At 55.8% G+C, this 15488-nt stretch overlaps 1 protein-coding gene across 1 annotated transcript in view; it reads right to left on the reverse strand.

Annotated features, from left to right (window-relative positions):
* ACOT7 (acyl-CoA thioesterase 7) overlaps positions 1-15488 on the reverse strand; it is a 92634-nt gene that overhangs the window by 41035 nt on the left and 36111 nt on the right. Inside the window, exon 6 of the mRNA XM_060079530.1 lies at positions 8680-8766. Coding sequence (XP_059935513.1) covers positions 8680-8766 — 87 coding nt within the window. The remainder of the gene's footprint in view (positions 1-8679; positions 8767-15488) is intronic.

Raw genomic sequence — 15488 nt, forward strand, 5'->3', positions numbered from 1 at the left:
TGACGGCTCCTGGACGGAGGCCCCGGCCTCCCAGTGCCCAGGTCAGGGGGCAGACGTGACCCCACCACACGAGTCTACTATCAGATGATACCCCAAATCGGGGTTGATCCCAGGTACTGGGACAGTGATATACGGGCAGCTGGTGGCAAGGCTGAGGAGGAATCCCAGCACCGAGGGACAGGAGGTCTGGTCCACAAGGAGAGGAGCTCCAGACGGGTCTCACCTGGACCATCTCCGCCCACCTCCGTTATCTCTACCTCCCGGGGACCACGGTGGGCTCAGTGGGAAGTGACAGCACGGTAGATTTTAGGGCTCGCGACACGGAAAACCTTTCTGGGGGAAAAACTTAGACTTGTGCAGAACTCAAGTGTTTGGCCTTCTACAGTCGGGGCTCCCAGCCCCCCGCTTGGCGTGCAGGTAGCACGGGGTCAGCACTGGAAGCCGAAACCTGTGCCTGCGGCTCCTGGCGGCCCCGAGTCTGTTCTCACAAACGCGACGGAGAAGCGTGAAGCATAACCGGGCCCTCTGGGGTCCTGTGTGCAAAGTGGACTCTGGCGGCTACTTAGAGGGAAAGGAACTGATCTCGTAAAACCGAGATTACAGGCACCTTGGAGACATTGCAAGCTCGGTTCCGGACCCCTGCAATACAGGGAATTTAGAAATAGAGTTGGTCAAACAAATTGTTTTGGTTTCCCAGTGCATATAAAGGTTATGTTTATACTACGCTGTTGTCTATTAAGTGTGCAATAGCATTATGTCTAAAAAAGCAATGTACATACCTTAAATAAAAAAGAATTTATTGCTAAAAAATGCTAACCATCATCTGGGCTTTCAGTGAGTTGTAATCTTTTTGCAACAGCAACTGTTGCAACCAAAGTCACTGATCATGGATCACCATTAACAAATAGAAGAATAATGAAAAAATTTGAAATATTCCAAGAATTACCAAAATGTGACACGGAGACACGAAGGGAGCAAATGCTGTTGGAAAACGGGTGCTGGACAGAGTTGCTCAATGCAGAGTTGCCACAAGCCTTCAATTTGTTAAAAAAAAAAAAAAAATCTGTGAAGCGCAATAAAGTGAAGCGCAATAAAACAAGGTCTGCCTGTATAATTAAATGTTGATTACAAGCCCTATTCCCTCTTCCCGGTGAGGAACAACCCTGGACCCATCGCTGCATGGGTCTGGGCTGAGAGAGACATTCTTGTTCTCCGTTGCTAAGAGAAAACGGCCCTTGCAGAAAACAGACGATAAAATCCACATAATCTCATCCCGTTATGACATTTGTAAAGAAAGACTGTTATCACAAGATACCCTTATCTATGATTGTAGACACAACACATTACAATCAATGTGTCCACTGAGAAAAGTAAATTTTGCTTAAAAACAAAAACAACCAGAAACCCAACTGCCTGGTTGGTAACTGCTCTTCCTCTTACTTTGCCCAGCTGGGCCCTCTGTCCTGCCAGAGGGAGCCGCCAGCCCTCTTTGACACTGGGAGTCACCTTCTCCCCTTCACTTTTCTACACTTTAATTAAAAATATCAAGTATCCGAGTTTTCTCAAAAATGCCTCTTTCCAGGTTCCCACTGAAAAACCTCATCAATTCCTTCCCATTTAGATATGATAGGTGCCGCTGACGATGGGAAAAGAACTCTGGCAAATTAGTCTGTCGTGAGCTGCTCTCACTACCCGAGATTCGCCATTTAAAAGATGACAACAGGGCTTCCCTGGTGGCGCAGTGGTTGAGAGTCCACCTGCTGATGCAGGGGACACGGGTTCGTGCCCCGGTCCAGGAAGATCCCACATGCCGCGGAGCGGCTGGGCCCGTGAGCCATGGCTGCTGAGCCTGCGCGTCCGGAGCCTGTGCTCCGCAACGGGAGAGGCCACAACAGTGAGAGGCCCACAAACAGAAAAAAAAAAAAAAAAAAGATGACAACAAAACTGTAGGATTTGCTGCCCTTGGATACTGCGTTCATTTCAGGAATTATGGGAAGGAAAAAAGTAAGACTTGCTTGGCCACTAACATACAGATAAACATCGGGTACCAGAGACATTTTGCAATCTAACACTTAACTGCTTACAGGTTTGCTTTTGTTTTTGTTTTTAAAGTACTGACAACACGTTGACTGGCTTAAAAATAGAGGCTGAATTTTCTTTTCCCGGGCCTGCCTGGCTGACTGGGTCTCACGCCTGGTGCAAACCCAAAGCAGCCGCTGGCAGCTCAGAGCCCGGCGCCACCAACTGCGCTGTGGGGGGCGATTCGTGATGCCCCCATTTCTATATTTAATCCCAGCTGAAGGAGTGTGGGTGCCGGCCTCCTATATTAAGAGAACGATAGTAAGTCCACCGTATTTTCACTAGCCCACCGTTTGCAAATTACAGGGAGTTATTCTAAGAGCCGGCTGAGCGACAGCCTCCCGAGACCTGCCTGGCTTCTTCTCCTTCAGGCTCCAAATGTACTTGCAGGTCTCTGGGAACCGGGACCAAGGGCAGAGGAATATTAGTTAAGGTAGCTAATAAAGGTTTTTGGAAATCAATGCACAGTGAGTGAAGACGACTGGTTTCTAATGACAGATGTCAAAGGTGGCATCTGGCGGAGGCCTCGGGCACAGCTGGATGCGGCTCCCCCGGCCCCGGGGCAGCCCAGGCCCAGGGAGCCGGGGGGAAGGGCTGCCCGGCCACGAGGCCACGTCTTACTTCTGTGTCAGGGAACTGGAGAAGGTCACAACTAAGTTTGCTTACTGCTGTTTGAGAATCAATGCCTTCCCTGTTTTGAACAGGCAACAGGGGAAGTAGGGCACACGTGTTCCTGCCCCAAATGCCATGGAGAGCAGGGAAAGGTGGCAGCGGTTACGCACGAGCCCCTCCCAGTGGGACGTGGTGGCCTCGCCGGAGTCCACACGAGGCAAGGTCACGCCTCTGACGGCCCACAACCACTCTGGAGGGCGTTGGTTTCCTCCCAGGAGTCCAGGCTGCAGGCAGGGGTGAGGCTAACACGGAAGAATTCACGCTCCTGACGTTGAAGAATTACGCTCCAGACACCGTTAGGGGACGACTGCTGTGTGTGCCCCTAATGATCGCAACCAAAGGGGAAGCAAAAGCTGATTAACGGGGCACCACAACCCCAAGCACCGGTCCGTTCGTAGGGAAGGATGTGCGCAGGCTGTAGAGCTGACTGGGTTTCTCAAGCGAGATGCTTTGCAGTTCAGGAAGAAGAGGGGCCGGGAGCCACACATGTCCCCAGCTGCTCAGGGGACCAGTGCGGGCAGGAGCAAACCAGTTCCGGGATGGGTGTCAGCAGGTCCTTTGAGCGGGGAGGCAGGAAGCTCACGGGCAGCTCACAGCGCCTGGGGCTTCAGGGCTGTAACCAGACCCCAGCTCCCGCCCTTGCATCCAGATGGACAGGAAGCTGCTCTCTGGAGCCTTCGCGGCAGAGAACGGTATTTTCAGAAACAAGGATTCTTGGAAAGTGAGAACTGGAAGGAACGGGGGCCATTGCCTAACACAACTCAGCCTCACGACGAAGAAACGGGGGCCCACACCAGCCTTCACGCCCTCATCTCTTGACCCCATGAGACCAGAAGCTCCTCGAAAGGAGGAAACACGCCTTCCTGGCCTCCTTGCTTCCTCCCCGGCCACAGGTTTGACACCCACTCCAGCACGCAGCAGGGGCTCCAACGAAACGAGGTCACAGAGCTGGAGAGGAGCATCTGTGCCTCCTTGTGCGTTTTTCCGTGAAATCGGTTCCCCCTCCAGGTGTAGAGGACCGCTTTTCCATAAGTGCCCCACGAAACCCGAGCAGACACGAGCGTCTGTGCAGGGGTCGCACGCCTCGCCTCGCCTCGCCTCCCAGACCTCCTTGGCTTGGCAGGGGCTCCTCTCGGCCCGCGTGCCCCCTGCCACCCCGGGGCTGCCGCTTCTGCCTCCCTCTCTTCCTTCAGGTCCCGCGAGGTCCCCCGGCCTCGGGATCCTGGGGCAGCCGTGTGTGTCCCCTTGGCGGCTGGACGCTCGTGTGCAGGACGTGTTGCAGGAGCCCTTCTGTCTCTGGACGTCTCGGGCGGGGCAGTGGCTGCGTCCCTGAGCCCCACACGGGGCTGGCACACGGGAGGGGCTGCCAGACGCTCACCAAGTCAGGGGCCGTCGTCACGCGTGCTCTGGGGGGCTGGGGGGGCTGACCTGCTGTTGCCCCCGTCAGTTCTGGGGCCCCCTGCCCACTCAGGGACCGTCCTCTCTCTCTCATCTTCACTCTCTCTGGTCCCTTCACTCAGCACGTGGCCCGTCTACACTGCAGGGAAGGGATCCGTCCAGCCCCAGGGAGCGAGCAGGCCGGGGTGGGGGCCGTTTCACAGGGGGTGGTCAGGAAAGCCCTCTCTTCTTCTCCAGAGACCCGAAGACAGAGGGATCTGCGCAGCTGTTTGGGGACCACAACCCCGGCAGAGGGAAGAGCAGGCGGACGGCCAGCAGGTGGAGGTGTCCCCCCGTCACCGCGTCCCGGGAACCTGAGGGGCAGAGCCCGGGAGCTGACACGGTGGGGCGGGAGGCGTGTGGGGAGATGGGTCCTGGAGGCCTTGTGAGCGGAGAAGCGGCCTGAGCGGAAGGCTGGGCTTCTACTTGGAGTCAGACGGGAGCCAGCGAGGGGGCCGAGCAGGCCCGGCTTGAGCTGCCTTTGGATCTGAGTGGACCAGGGAGGCTGATGGGCTGCTCCTGGTCGCGGAACTCGGACCAGGTGTGAGGCCATTTGCACGGTGACGTGCATGTCCCGGAGCCGATGGTGGAGGTGGCAAGAACTCAGGTTCTGACGTTTTGAACGTAGAGCCCGAAGGACTGGCTGACAGATGAGACAGAGTCTTGAAGAGAGACCGAGTCCCGGAGGACCGCAGGGCTTCTGGCTCAACAAGCAGAAGGGTGGCCTGGCCACTCCCACAGGGGGAGCAGTGGAGCTCTGTACCGGACATCAAGCCGGAGAGGCCCGTCCCGAAGAAGCAGCTAGAGTCAGGAGCCGCTGGCCTAGGCTGGCGTGAGGCACAGGAGTCCCGGCGGGGATGGGGGGGCAGTGCAGGGGTGAGGATGGGGCCCCGAGTTCCTGATGCCGGGCAGGACAGGAAGGAAGGCGGAACGGCACAGGGACTGAAGGGGTGGCAGCGGGCGGAGGAGAGCAGGGAAGGGGGATCCTGGGCCTTGGGAGGGAGGTGGCAGGGTGGAGGGCAGCCGGCTGAACTGTGAGGGCCAGACCCGCCCACCGGCTTTGGCAACGGCAGGTCAGAAGTGACCTTGACAGGAGGCACGGGTTGGCGCAGGCTCCAGGGAGGACCACGAGAGGGACTGGACTCGGGGGACAGGAGGGATGGAGTGCAGACACCCCAGGGCGCCGAGCAGAAAGCGCCGGTGCTGGGGGTGGGGAGAGGGGGTCAGGCAGACAGACACGCGTCCCCTGCAGGAGCGTGCGCACCACAGGGCACTGTGAAGCACGGGGCAGAGCCTGTCCTATGAGTGGGCCCAACCTGGCAGCTCAGTCTGAGGACGTGGGAGCCACGTGCCCAGTTGGATTTATGGCCCGTGATTCTGACAGAGAAAAGCTGCCAATGGCTCAGGACACAGCCACCGGGCAGCGTCAACTCAAACCGTCTTTCCAGAAGACTTCTTTCATTCACTCAGTGGCCGTTCACCGAGCTCCTTCTCTGCAGAGCACCATGGGAGACAGGCAAGGGACATGGGGACCTCCAGGGGACGGGCGCCTGAGAAAGCCACAGCCAGCACGGGGGGCAGGACGAGAGAGGCCGAGGCGCGGCGGGGGGCGAAGGGCGCGCCGCTGCCTGGGAGGGCGGGGCTCAGGGAGCCCCAGGAGGGCGCGGGACTTGGGCTGGGCAGGCGGACGGCGCCAGGTGGGACGACCAGGGTGAACAAAGACACCGAGGCCGAGGCCGGAGAGCAAGAGGCGCGTGAGGGGAAGAAAGGCACAGGCTGAGCGCAGGGAGCCGGGAGCCGCGAGGCAGCAAGGGCCCAAGGCTAAGAGCCACGCACGCCGCGGGCAGAGCTGGGGCGCCCCCTTCTCCGGGGCCTCCCCTCTCTGATCCGGCCCTCGCGGCCAGATGGGTCTTGGCAAAGCACAGCGGTCCCGGCTTTGGGGAGCACGCTTCCTTTCACATCCGGCCAGTTGTGGCAGCAACACCCCCTCTCGGGCCGGGAAACCCACGTGGAAACAGCCGACAGAGGGCCGGGCGAGGAGATGCCCCCAGGAAAGAAATCAGAGCAGAGGACATCTCAGGAACCAACACGGGAGGAGGGAACGCCATCTTCAAGAAGATGGATCCAAGGCGCAGACACAGAACCAACGCCCCCTTTTCATCAAATTATGAAAAAGTCATGTTTCACGAGCCAAGTTAAAGTTCACTGACACAAAACACACCTTAGAAAACAAACAGACATGCAAACAAAAACAATGAAAAGCAGTTTTTCTATTTCAGGCGAGCCTTTTTTTATTATTATTCATTTTACATGCTGCTACCTTACTGAATTTTTAATTCTTTGAGTTACTTTTATCACTGAATCTCTTGGGTTCTCCAGGTATGTTACTGCGCCATCTGCAAAGCCAGATAGCTTTACTTCTTTTCTGCCACTTCCTGTGCCTTTATTTTTTTCCTCCTGTTTTACTGCAGTGGCTAAAATCTCCCAAACAACGTTAACTAGGGTCCCTTGCCTTTACTTGTGACCTCGGGGGACGGTCCTCCGAGCTCCCCTCTGAGTAAGATGCTCGCTCTAGGGCTTTTATCATGTTCGGGAAGTAAAATCAATTCCTACTCCGAGTGTTTTTATCAAGAATGGGTGTGCGGGTGAGTTTATAAAAAGGTCTTGACTGTGGCAAGAACCTGAACACCCTCACAGATAGCTGCTGGGTCACCCCTTTCAGCCGACCATGGGGGAGGGGAGAGCAGAGGGGAAACGGCCTTTTCTGGGCTGAGATCCCAGAACTACCAAGAGGAGAAAGAGAGGACTGGACTGCACATCGATTCACGCAGGACTCAGAAGGCAGAAGCCAAAAGCCCGGCCAGCACTTCTGCACAGAGGCCCTGAAATCCAGAACCACGGAGAAGCAGCCAGCCCGCCTTCCCACACAGCAAAACGAGCGTCCTCTGCTCACTCCCTGCGTCTTTTCTATCCCCTCGATGAATTATCGGAGGCTCTGTCCCTGCAGCCAGGAAAGGAGGGAAGACCCAGCACCTGACAGGAGGCCTGGATTCCATCTGTGATTTCCAACCCTTCCTACTACATCTCTCACCAGTTCAGCGTTGCCAAGATCTGTATGTGTGTGTGTGTTTTTAAGTGGCAGGAGCCAGTCCTCAGGATGAAGGCCATGTGTGAAAATCACATAAAATAGGGCTTCCCTGGTGGCGCAGTGGTTGAGAGTCCGCCTGCCGATGCAGGGGACACGGGTTCATGCCCCGGTCTGGGAAGATCCCACATGCAGCGGAGTGGCTGGGCCCGTAAGCCATGGCCGCTGAGCCTGCATGTCCGGAGCCTGTGCTCCGCAACGGGAGAGGCCACAACAGTGAGAGGCCCGCGTACCGAAAAAAAAAAAAAAAATCTCAGACCAGGGCCCATTCTCTGATTCTGAGAGGTCCAGGGCCCTTCATCCCAAGCTTTTCAACCCAAGCCTGACCTGTGCCTCTTGTTCACGGAACAAGCTTCTGCAAAGCACCTCTCTGGCTCTGTGTGAAACCCTGGAGCCAACACAAAGAATAAGACTGAGCCCTGCTCCTGAGGCATCCCCTGGTAGAAATATCAATGTAATCCTAACAGAGTGGTACCACTGGAACTGGGTTTTGAAGGATCAATAGGAGTTTTCAAGAGTGGAGAAGAAAGGAGAATTTGGCATTCCAGGCCACTGGAGATGAAGACTGCAGACGAACAGCATGTGCAAGTGCAAGTCATGCCTGGGGGACGATGAATTGCTCGGTACCCCCAGAGGAGCGGTGCCCAGACTCCACCACCCACACAACTTCTGCTAACGTCTACACCACTTAACAACATTTCCCCTTATGTTTTTCTTTAAACCGACTTGTTTTTTAAAGTTTACTTTGATCTCATCTGAGATGATAATCTCCATTAAATTATGGGTTTGATGTGCTACTTATATTTTCCCTAAATCACACAAAAAAATAATTACACACTGTTAAAGTAAAAAGTGTCCCTCTGTGAGCCTGGAGCTAAGTCCTCTTGTGTTCCAGCCGTGGTTCCCAAGCTGGGAGCTTCAAGGCCTGTATTGTCTGAGGTGGAATCTGATTAAAGAAAGAAATGCATGCAAACGCCAGAGGCAAAAACATACTGAATTAAGCCCTCTTTCTTAGCAGGTCACACTGTCACTCCCTGGTGACTTCACTGTCCCCCAATAGGCCCTTCCCTGACCCACGGGCAGCCACTAAACATCTCGTGGCCATGAGCTCCCAGGGCTGCGTGTGACCCTCCCTGAGAACAGTCACCCATCAGACTTTCATTCCCAATTTTGAAAACAGGCGCCGACAGTATTTCAGCAATTTATTATGCAACCTCTTAAAAGTTTAAATTTACACTTCATTAAACACATGAGCCTAAACTGGGTCAGATGGCAGCATGGCCTCCTGGGGGGATCAACAAGGAACCAGGAGTAGGAAGGGGACAGCGAGAGTCGCTGGTCCTTACCTCCGTGCACAAAGCCGTGCAGGGTGCAGTCGGAAGGCCCCACCAGGTGGATCAAGCTGGACTGGCTGTAGCTGACTGTGTTCGGCTCTGGAATCACAAAGGAGAGAGATTAGGCCACGGGACCGATCGATTCCCACGGCCAAAGGGCCCAACAGTGGCGACAGTGCCCTGATGCTCACGTGGTCACCGAAGGCTTCCCACTGTCATCACCTTAGGTAGGATTTCCCTAAGGAAAACCGTGGTCTCAACACGCTCCAGCCCGTGAGGGGGGAGGCTTTCGAGGATTAATTAGCCACTCTGCTAGTGGGTCACGACGCTACTCCCTGGGGACACCAGTGTCCCCAGCGAGGCCCTGCCCTGACTCCCGAGCAGCCACTGAACACCTCCTGCCTATAAGCCCCCAGGGTTGGTGTGACCCTCGGTTAGGAGACAGTCACCCATCTGACTTTCATTCTCAAGTTTGTAAACAGGCACGGACAATATTTTAGCAATTTATTATGCAACTTCTCAAAAGTTTAAATTTCGACTTCATTAAACACAACGGTAGGTGGAGACACGGAACTGGACAGAGATGCCATAGACATGCATCCCTAGACCTCACCCTGGGACTCCTGCCAGCCCTCCATCCCGACCCGGCCCCGGAGACACAGCACCGAAAGGTGTGCTGGCCTTTCCTCCAGTGTCCCCCGTTCATCTTCCCAGAGGAGCAAGTCTCTGGGGGCATCCCTCACCCACGCGGCACTGCTGCTGCTGAAATATCTGTAAGAGGCTGCACTTCAAAAAAAAGATGCAATAAAGCCTCGTCTCCAGAAATCGATACTATCCCTCGACACAGACCCTTCCAACGGGGTGGGCAACACCCACGCAGGGTCTTCTGAGTAGACCCCACTGCTGTGCCTGCTTCCACCTTCCCAAAGCCTTCTGGGAGGGATGACGCCCATTTGTTTCCTGCCCGGACAGCTGGTGCTCAGAAAGGGTGGCCCCTTCCTGCCCCAGCAAGACCAAGTTGCCGAGGAAGCCAGCCTGCCGGGCCCCCGAATGGCTGGGACACCCTGCAGGTGAAGAAAGGTCCTTCCTGTATTTGGCGGTAGACAGAAAAGTCTGTGCAGGAAGTAACGCCGCTCAGGAGCCAGGAGGGGCGCCAACCCAGAGCTCGGGGCCTGGGTCTCTTAAGCGTTGACTGTTGCCTCCGAGACTTTCTCTGATGCTCCTCCACGTGGGTTCTCAGACTGTGCGTTGCCTGAAGGGGTCACGAAGCGGGAAGAACTGGAGTTCCAGTGAGCTGGGGCCTTAAGGATTGACTTCCAAACTCAAGATATTTTCTATTTGTTCTCAAACCTCACGGCTTAGAGAGATTTAGACTCAAGTTTTGAGCTCATGTGTGAAGTGTCTTCCGCTCTGAGAGGTCCCTACGGGAAGGACTCAAGCATCTCGGGATGCTCCCAGCCGGAAGGGCCCTCGGCTGTGTCAGAAGCAATGAAGTGGCTCCAGCCTGGGGTGCGGGGTGGGATGGGAGAAGGGGTCTCTCATTATTATCCATAGTCAGTTCCAACCTCCGGGGGTTCTGGCGACCGGCCTGCTTCCCTGGCTCAGTGTGACTGGCAGAGGTGGGCGCCAGCCACCACGGGAGGTCCCAGCTCCTGCCTCGGGTGACCCCTCAAGCCGGGGACGTCACGGCGTCAGGAGCTGGAGGTCAGCAGCCAAGTGCAGAACTCCGTCCCAAGAGGCCAGTCTGAGGACTCGGCCATCCAGCCCACCCACCTGCATGTGGGCCCCGCGGGAGCAGGTGTGCGAGGATGCTATCTAAAACCAGCCAACAGATGACACGGACAACCCCAAAGGCTCTGGGAGGGGAGCTCCAGGGTCCCCTGGCATTCCCGGGGGCTTCAGTCAGTGCAGACGACCGGAGGGAGGAGATGCCTCCTCTCGCAGCTGCCTCCCAGGCCCCGGGGCGTCCAGAATGGCCTGGACCATCCAAGACCAGGCTGGGCCTTGGGTAACGTCGCCGGACCCGCCGCGCGGGATGAGCAGGGAGGCCCTGAGAAGGTGTCCAGAGCTCTGCCCTGCCCGGTTCCTAACTTCACTCCAAGGGGAGAAGACGCACCCGAAACCCTCCTTGTGCTCAGGAAGTGCGGGTAACAGCCCCGGCCGGTCAGGGTGCACCCAGGGCCACGCCTACTGTGGCCTCGGGGCTTCAGATGGCCTGGGGAGACGGGGTGCGGGGCACAGCCCAAGGGCCACAGAGGATGCCAGCGAAGTCCCTCTGCCACCACAGCCATCAGAGAAACACTCCAGGCCAGCGCTGCCAGCCCACGACACCCCTGATCTCCAAGGACTGTCTCCCTTGGGCCTCTCTCTTCAAAGAATAAAAAGGCCCCGAAAGCCACGGGGTGCCCTACTATGCTTTCTTTGCTTTGGGTCCCACTCATAAAAGACATCAAAGTAGCTATTTTACAGCATGAATGGAAATGAAAAGCCTCAAGTTTGGCTGCTCTCAGGAACTGCTCTGACCAGCTAAGAGGTTTGTGTGTGCACAATGACAAAAGAATTTTTTTTAATTTCAAACAATGGAAGTAGCATACAAAAATCTTTGTCATGTCAACTATCTACTTATTCAAATGACAAGCCACTTGAAATGACTATAACAACCTAGTCCAAGAGATGCCCCCCACTGTTCTGCAGTCACGTTTAAAACATCAATTAAGCTGTGCCTAATGATTTAGTGTTCTTGGAACTGGCACTGATGAGCTTTCAACGAGAGAAAACACCAACATTCTGGTGGGAAAAAAAAAATACACCCAACACCCAGGTCCTCCTTCCCTGGGCCGTGTGGCCTGTAACTCATGGGGCTCTGCGGGGTGGGACGGTGTCTGTGGGTTCGCAGCCCCTGGATCAGGCACTTCCTGTCCTCAGTGGCCTTTCCCCCGTTCTTCACGTCCTGCTCCTTAGGGGAGCTCCAGGGAAATGTGAAGAGGATCTTCCAAGTTCAAGGTCGAGGCACAGACATCTGGGGGTTCTCCGTGATCGCTGCCAGTGCTGCCTTAACAAACAGATGGTGGGGCTGGACAGGATTCCAGGTCGCTGTCCGTGAGGGTGAGGTGTACCACGTGTGACCAGAAGGCAGGACTAGGCAGCCCCTCTCCTCACCCTCCCCCGTGTGCGGCTGGACCACGTTTCCCCGCCTCCGCTGCACGGCTGCTCTGCTGCCACAGGAGAGTGAGTGGAAGTGCTGCATCCAGGCCCAAGCCGTCAAAACCCCCGAGAGGTGAGCCTCCCTGCTCTTTCCCCTCCGGAGGTGCCCCGAGAGCTACCTGATGAAAGGTGCAGAGCTACCAGACCAAAGGGCCTGAATCCTGAGTCCCCACCTCCTGGAGGAGATCCCCCGATCAGGAGTTTACAGGAAATAAACCTCTACTGAGTTAGGAGCTAGGATTTTAGAGTGTAAGCAGCTACAATGACCTTGACTAATGCAGTGCCTAATCTCTGAACCTGCCATTTCAAAATGAGGTCCAGAACCTGAGTTAGGTCCCCAGGGCAGCCAGAGACGAGCACAGAACTCCCTCTTCCGTGCTTGCAGCCGACGAACCTGAGGCACAGAAGGGCTAAGTCCCCATGGCGCAGAGCTGGGATCCAAGCCCAGAGGTCCGGCTCCAGACCCTGTATTCCTCCTCCTGCCTCCCCCATCCCCCAGGTCAAGTACTGCTGGGAGCGGGGTGACGGGGCCTGGCCAGACCCTGGGGAGAAGGCTCTCCCACCCAGCGCAAGCCCCTAATGGGCACCAAGCACTCTTAGGGAAGGCTCAGGGCTGATCAGCCTGCGGGGGTAGCCGGGCACTGGCTGACCTCAGTGAGGCAGGGTCCAGGGCCTTAGCAGGAATGAGGGGCGGGTGTGACTCACCAAGACCCCGGCTGTCCCGGTAGCGGGGACCGGACTTAGAGGTGAACACTGCTTCAGACACAAAGGCCGGGGAACAGGCAGGGCTGGTTTTTTCAGATTTATTTTTTATTTATTTATTTTATTTACTTTTGGCTGCGTCGGGTCTTAGTTGCAGCACGCAGGACCTTCGTTGAGGCATGCGGGCTCTTCGTTGTGGTGCGCGGGCTTCTCTCTAGTTGTGGCGTGCGGGTTTTCTCTTCTCTAGTTAACGGCACGCGGGTCCAAGAGCGCGTGGGCTCTGTAGTTTACGGGACGCGGGCCCTAGTTGAGGCGCGCGAGCTCAGTAGTTGTGGCGCGTGGGCTTAGTTTCCCCGTGGCATGTCGGATCTTAGTTCCCTGACCGGGGATCAAACCTGCGTCCCCTGCATTGGAAGGCGGATTCTTTACCACTGGACCACCAGGGAAGTCCCAGGGCTGATTTTGTCATAAACCCAACAGCTGCCAGAAAGAACGGTGGGTCACGTGGCCAAATAGTCCCTACACAGTTAAAGCTGGACAACTGATGGCCATGGGTTGAAGAATTCAAGCTAATTGTATTTTGTCTCATCAGATGGAGAAAACAATAAGAAAAACTGGGCCTCTAAAGAACTCCCAGACTCTCTGAAAAGACACCTGAAAGAGGAGGTCGGCCCCTCGTGGGGATTGCTAGGCAACAGCCACAGAGGCTGAAATGTGATTCTGGTTTCAAAAGTAACAGGGAGCGGCAGGTCCAGAGGGCCTTGCAGGCGCAGGCGGTGGTAACTCTCGGGCCAAGCCTGCCTCATCAGGGCGGGGCGGGGGTCCTCCCAGGAAGGGGGAGAGTGTGAGAAGACCCCAGTGACAAGCGCACACTGCAGTATTCAAAAAGACCGGAGAATCGATATGCGACTTCCTTAAGAAGTGGTTAAAAGCCAGTCCCTATTGCTGAGAAAGATGCGTTTTTATTAGGGCCAGAAAAGGAAAAACTAAAAGCTTGTAAAAATCTATCATGAAATCTTGAGATTTAGAATGCCACTTTCCATTAATATCATTAGAGAATAACAGATCCTGAAAAATATTATGGATCAGATTTACAATCAGAGGACGGCAAGCTGAAAATTATCTCATGAGTGAAGGAACTTGAACTGACTGAAAACCCTGAGTGATCTCAGTTACCCAGACAGTCAGTCAAAGGAGTAAAACCAGGACGAACCTCAAGGCTCTCAGAGCTCAAGACTGAGCCTTTGGCCCCGGCCTCCAACCGGCGCTGGCCAGTAACCGCCCAAGGACAGGTGGGTCCAGCCCCCAGAGGCCAGTCAGAGCCTCTTCCGAGCTCCCCTCTTTGGTGCTTTTGGGCTGACACCGTCTCTACTCTTCTGTCTCTTACGAGTACACTGCTCGCTGGATTTGGGGCCTTCCCCATGTGTGTGGGTAACACAGGACGACCTCACCTTGAGGTCCTTAACTTGATTCCACCTGCAAAGGCCCCTTCTGCGAATAAGGTCACAGTCACAGGGCCCAGGGACTGGGTGGGGACCTGTCTTCCAGAGTGAGGAGAGCAGCCTTTGGGCCCCCTCCAGCCTTTCTCCCAGGAACACGCCCGGCACCGAGTCTGTGCCTTTCCCGAGACCTCTCGGCCCCTCTGCAGTCCTCCATGCCTTTGCCTGACTTGCCTCCTGAAAGCAGAGGCTGGGCCTGAGGTCGCTGCCTGATGGTGGCATGTGTCCCAGGGCCTGGATACACTTGAGTCATCACAAGAGCCCGCAGGCCTGTGGATTACAGTCTTTACATTTTATTGTTAAAAGATACAACTTTATCAGATTTCATCAAAACAGCAACATTCTATTTATACCGATGGGTTTTCTTTTCTTCCTTTCTTTCTTTTTTTTTTTTTTTTTTGGTGTTTGTTGAAAATGCAGAACAGTGGACTTCCCTGGTGGCGCAGTGGTTAAGAATCCACCTGCCAGGCTTCCCTGGTGGCGCAGTGGTTGAGAGTCCACCTGCCGATGCAGGGGACACGGGTTCAAGCCCCGGTCTGGGAAGATCCTACATGCCGTGGAGCGGCTAGGCCCGTGAGCCATGGCCGCTGAGCCTGCACATCCGGAGCCTGTGCTCTGCAATGGGAGAGGCCGCAACAGTGAGAGGACCACGTACCACAAAAAAAAAAAAAAAAGAATCCACCTGCCAATGCAGGGGACACGGGTTTGAGCCCTGGTCTGGGAAGATCCCACCTGCCGTGGAGCCACTAAGCCCGTGCGCCACAACTACTGAGCCTGCGCTCTAAAGCCCGTGAGCCACAACTACTGAGCCCGCGTGCCACAACTACTGAAGCCTGCAATGCCTAGAGCCCGTGCTCCGCAACAAGAGAAGCCACCATAGTGAGAAGCCCGCACACCACGACAAAGAGTAAGCCCCCGCTGGCCGCAACTAGAGAAAGCCCGCGTGCATCAGCGAAGACGCAATGCAGCCAAAAATAAATAAAATAAATAAATAAAAAAGCAGAACAGTAAAGACACCAACCTCCAGTGCCCTGGCCTTCACTGTGGGCAGGTGAGGGTGCAACTCAGGAAGGATGAGCATGAGGGGAGCCCTACACAAGCTGCACAGACACTGCCAGAGGCGTCAAGCGCACCCCCGATAAACGACAGAATCCGAAACCCAGAAAGTCCTGTCCTAGTCTGCACGCCTGCGAGGTGTTCACCAGTCCCGGCCCCCTACACCCACCCTGATGCCAAAGGTGGGCTGCAGCCAGGAAGGCAGGCGGGCGGGCAGGCAGAGCTTCTCCAGCCCCCGCGCTAGAGCTCACCGCGCTCCTCCTTAGCGGAAAGGGGGCAGAGCCCAGGGCACATGGAGCCGCAGAGGGACGCCATGGGGCCAGTGCTCGGACGGCCGTCCAGGACAGATCAGGAGCCACA

The sequence above is a fragment of the Mesoplodon densirostris genome, chromosome 2 (assembly GCF_025265405.1).
Source record: "Mesoplodon densirostris isolate mMesDen1 chromosome 2, mMesDen1 primary haplotype, whole genome shotgun sequence".
In the NCBI taxonomy this organism is placed as follows: Eukaryota; Metazoa; Chordata; class Mammalia; order Artiodactyla; family Ziphiidae; genus Mesoplodon; species Mesoplodon densirostris.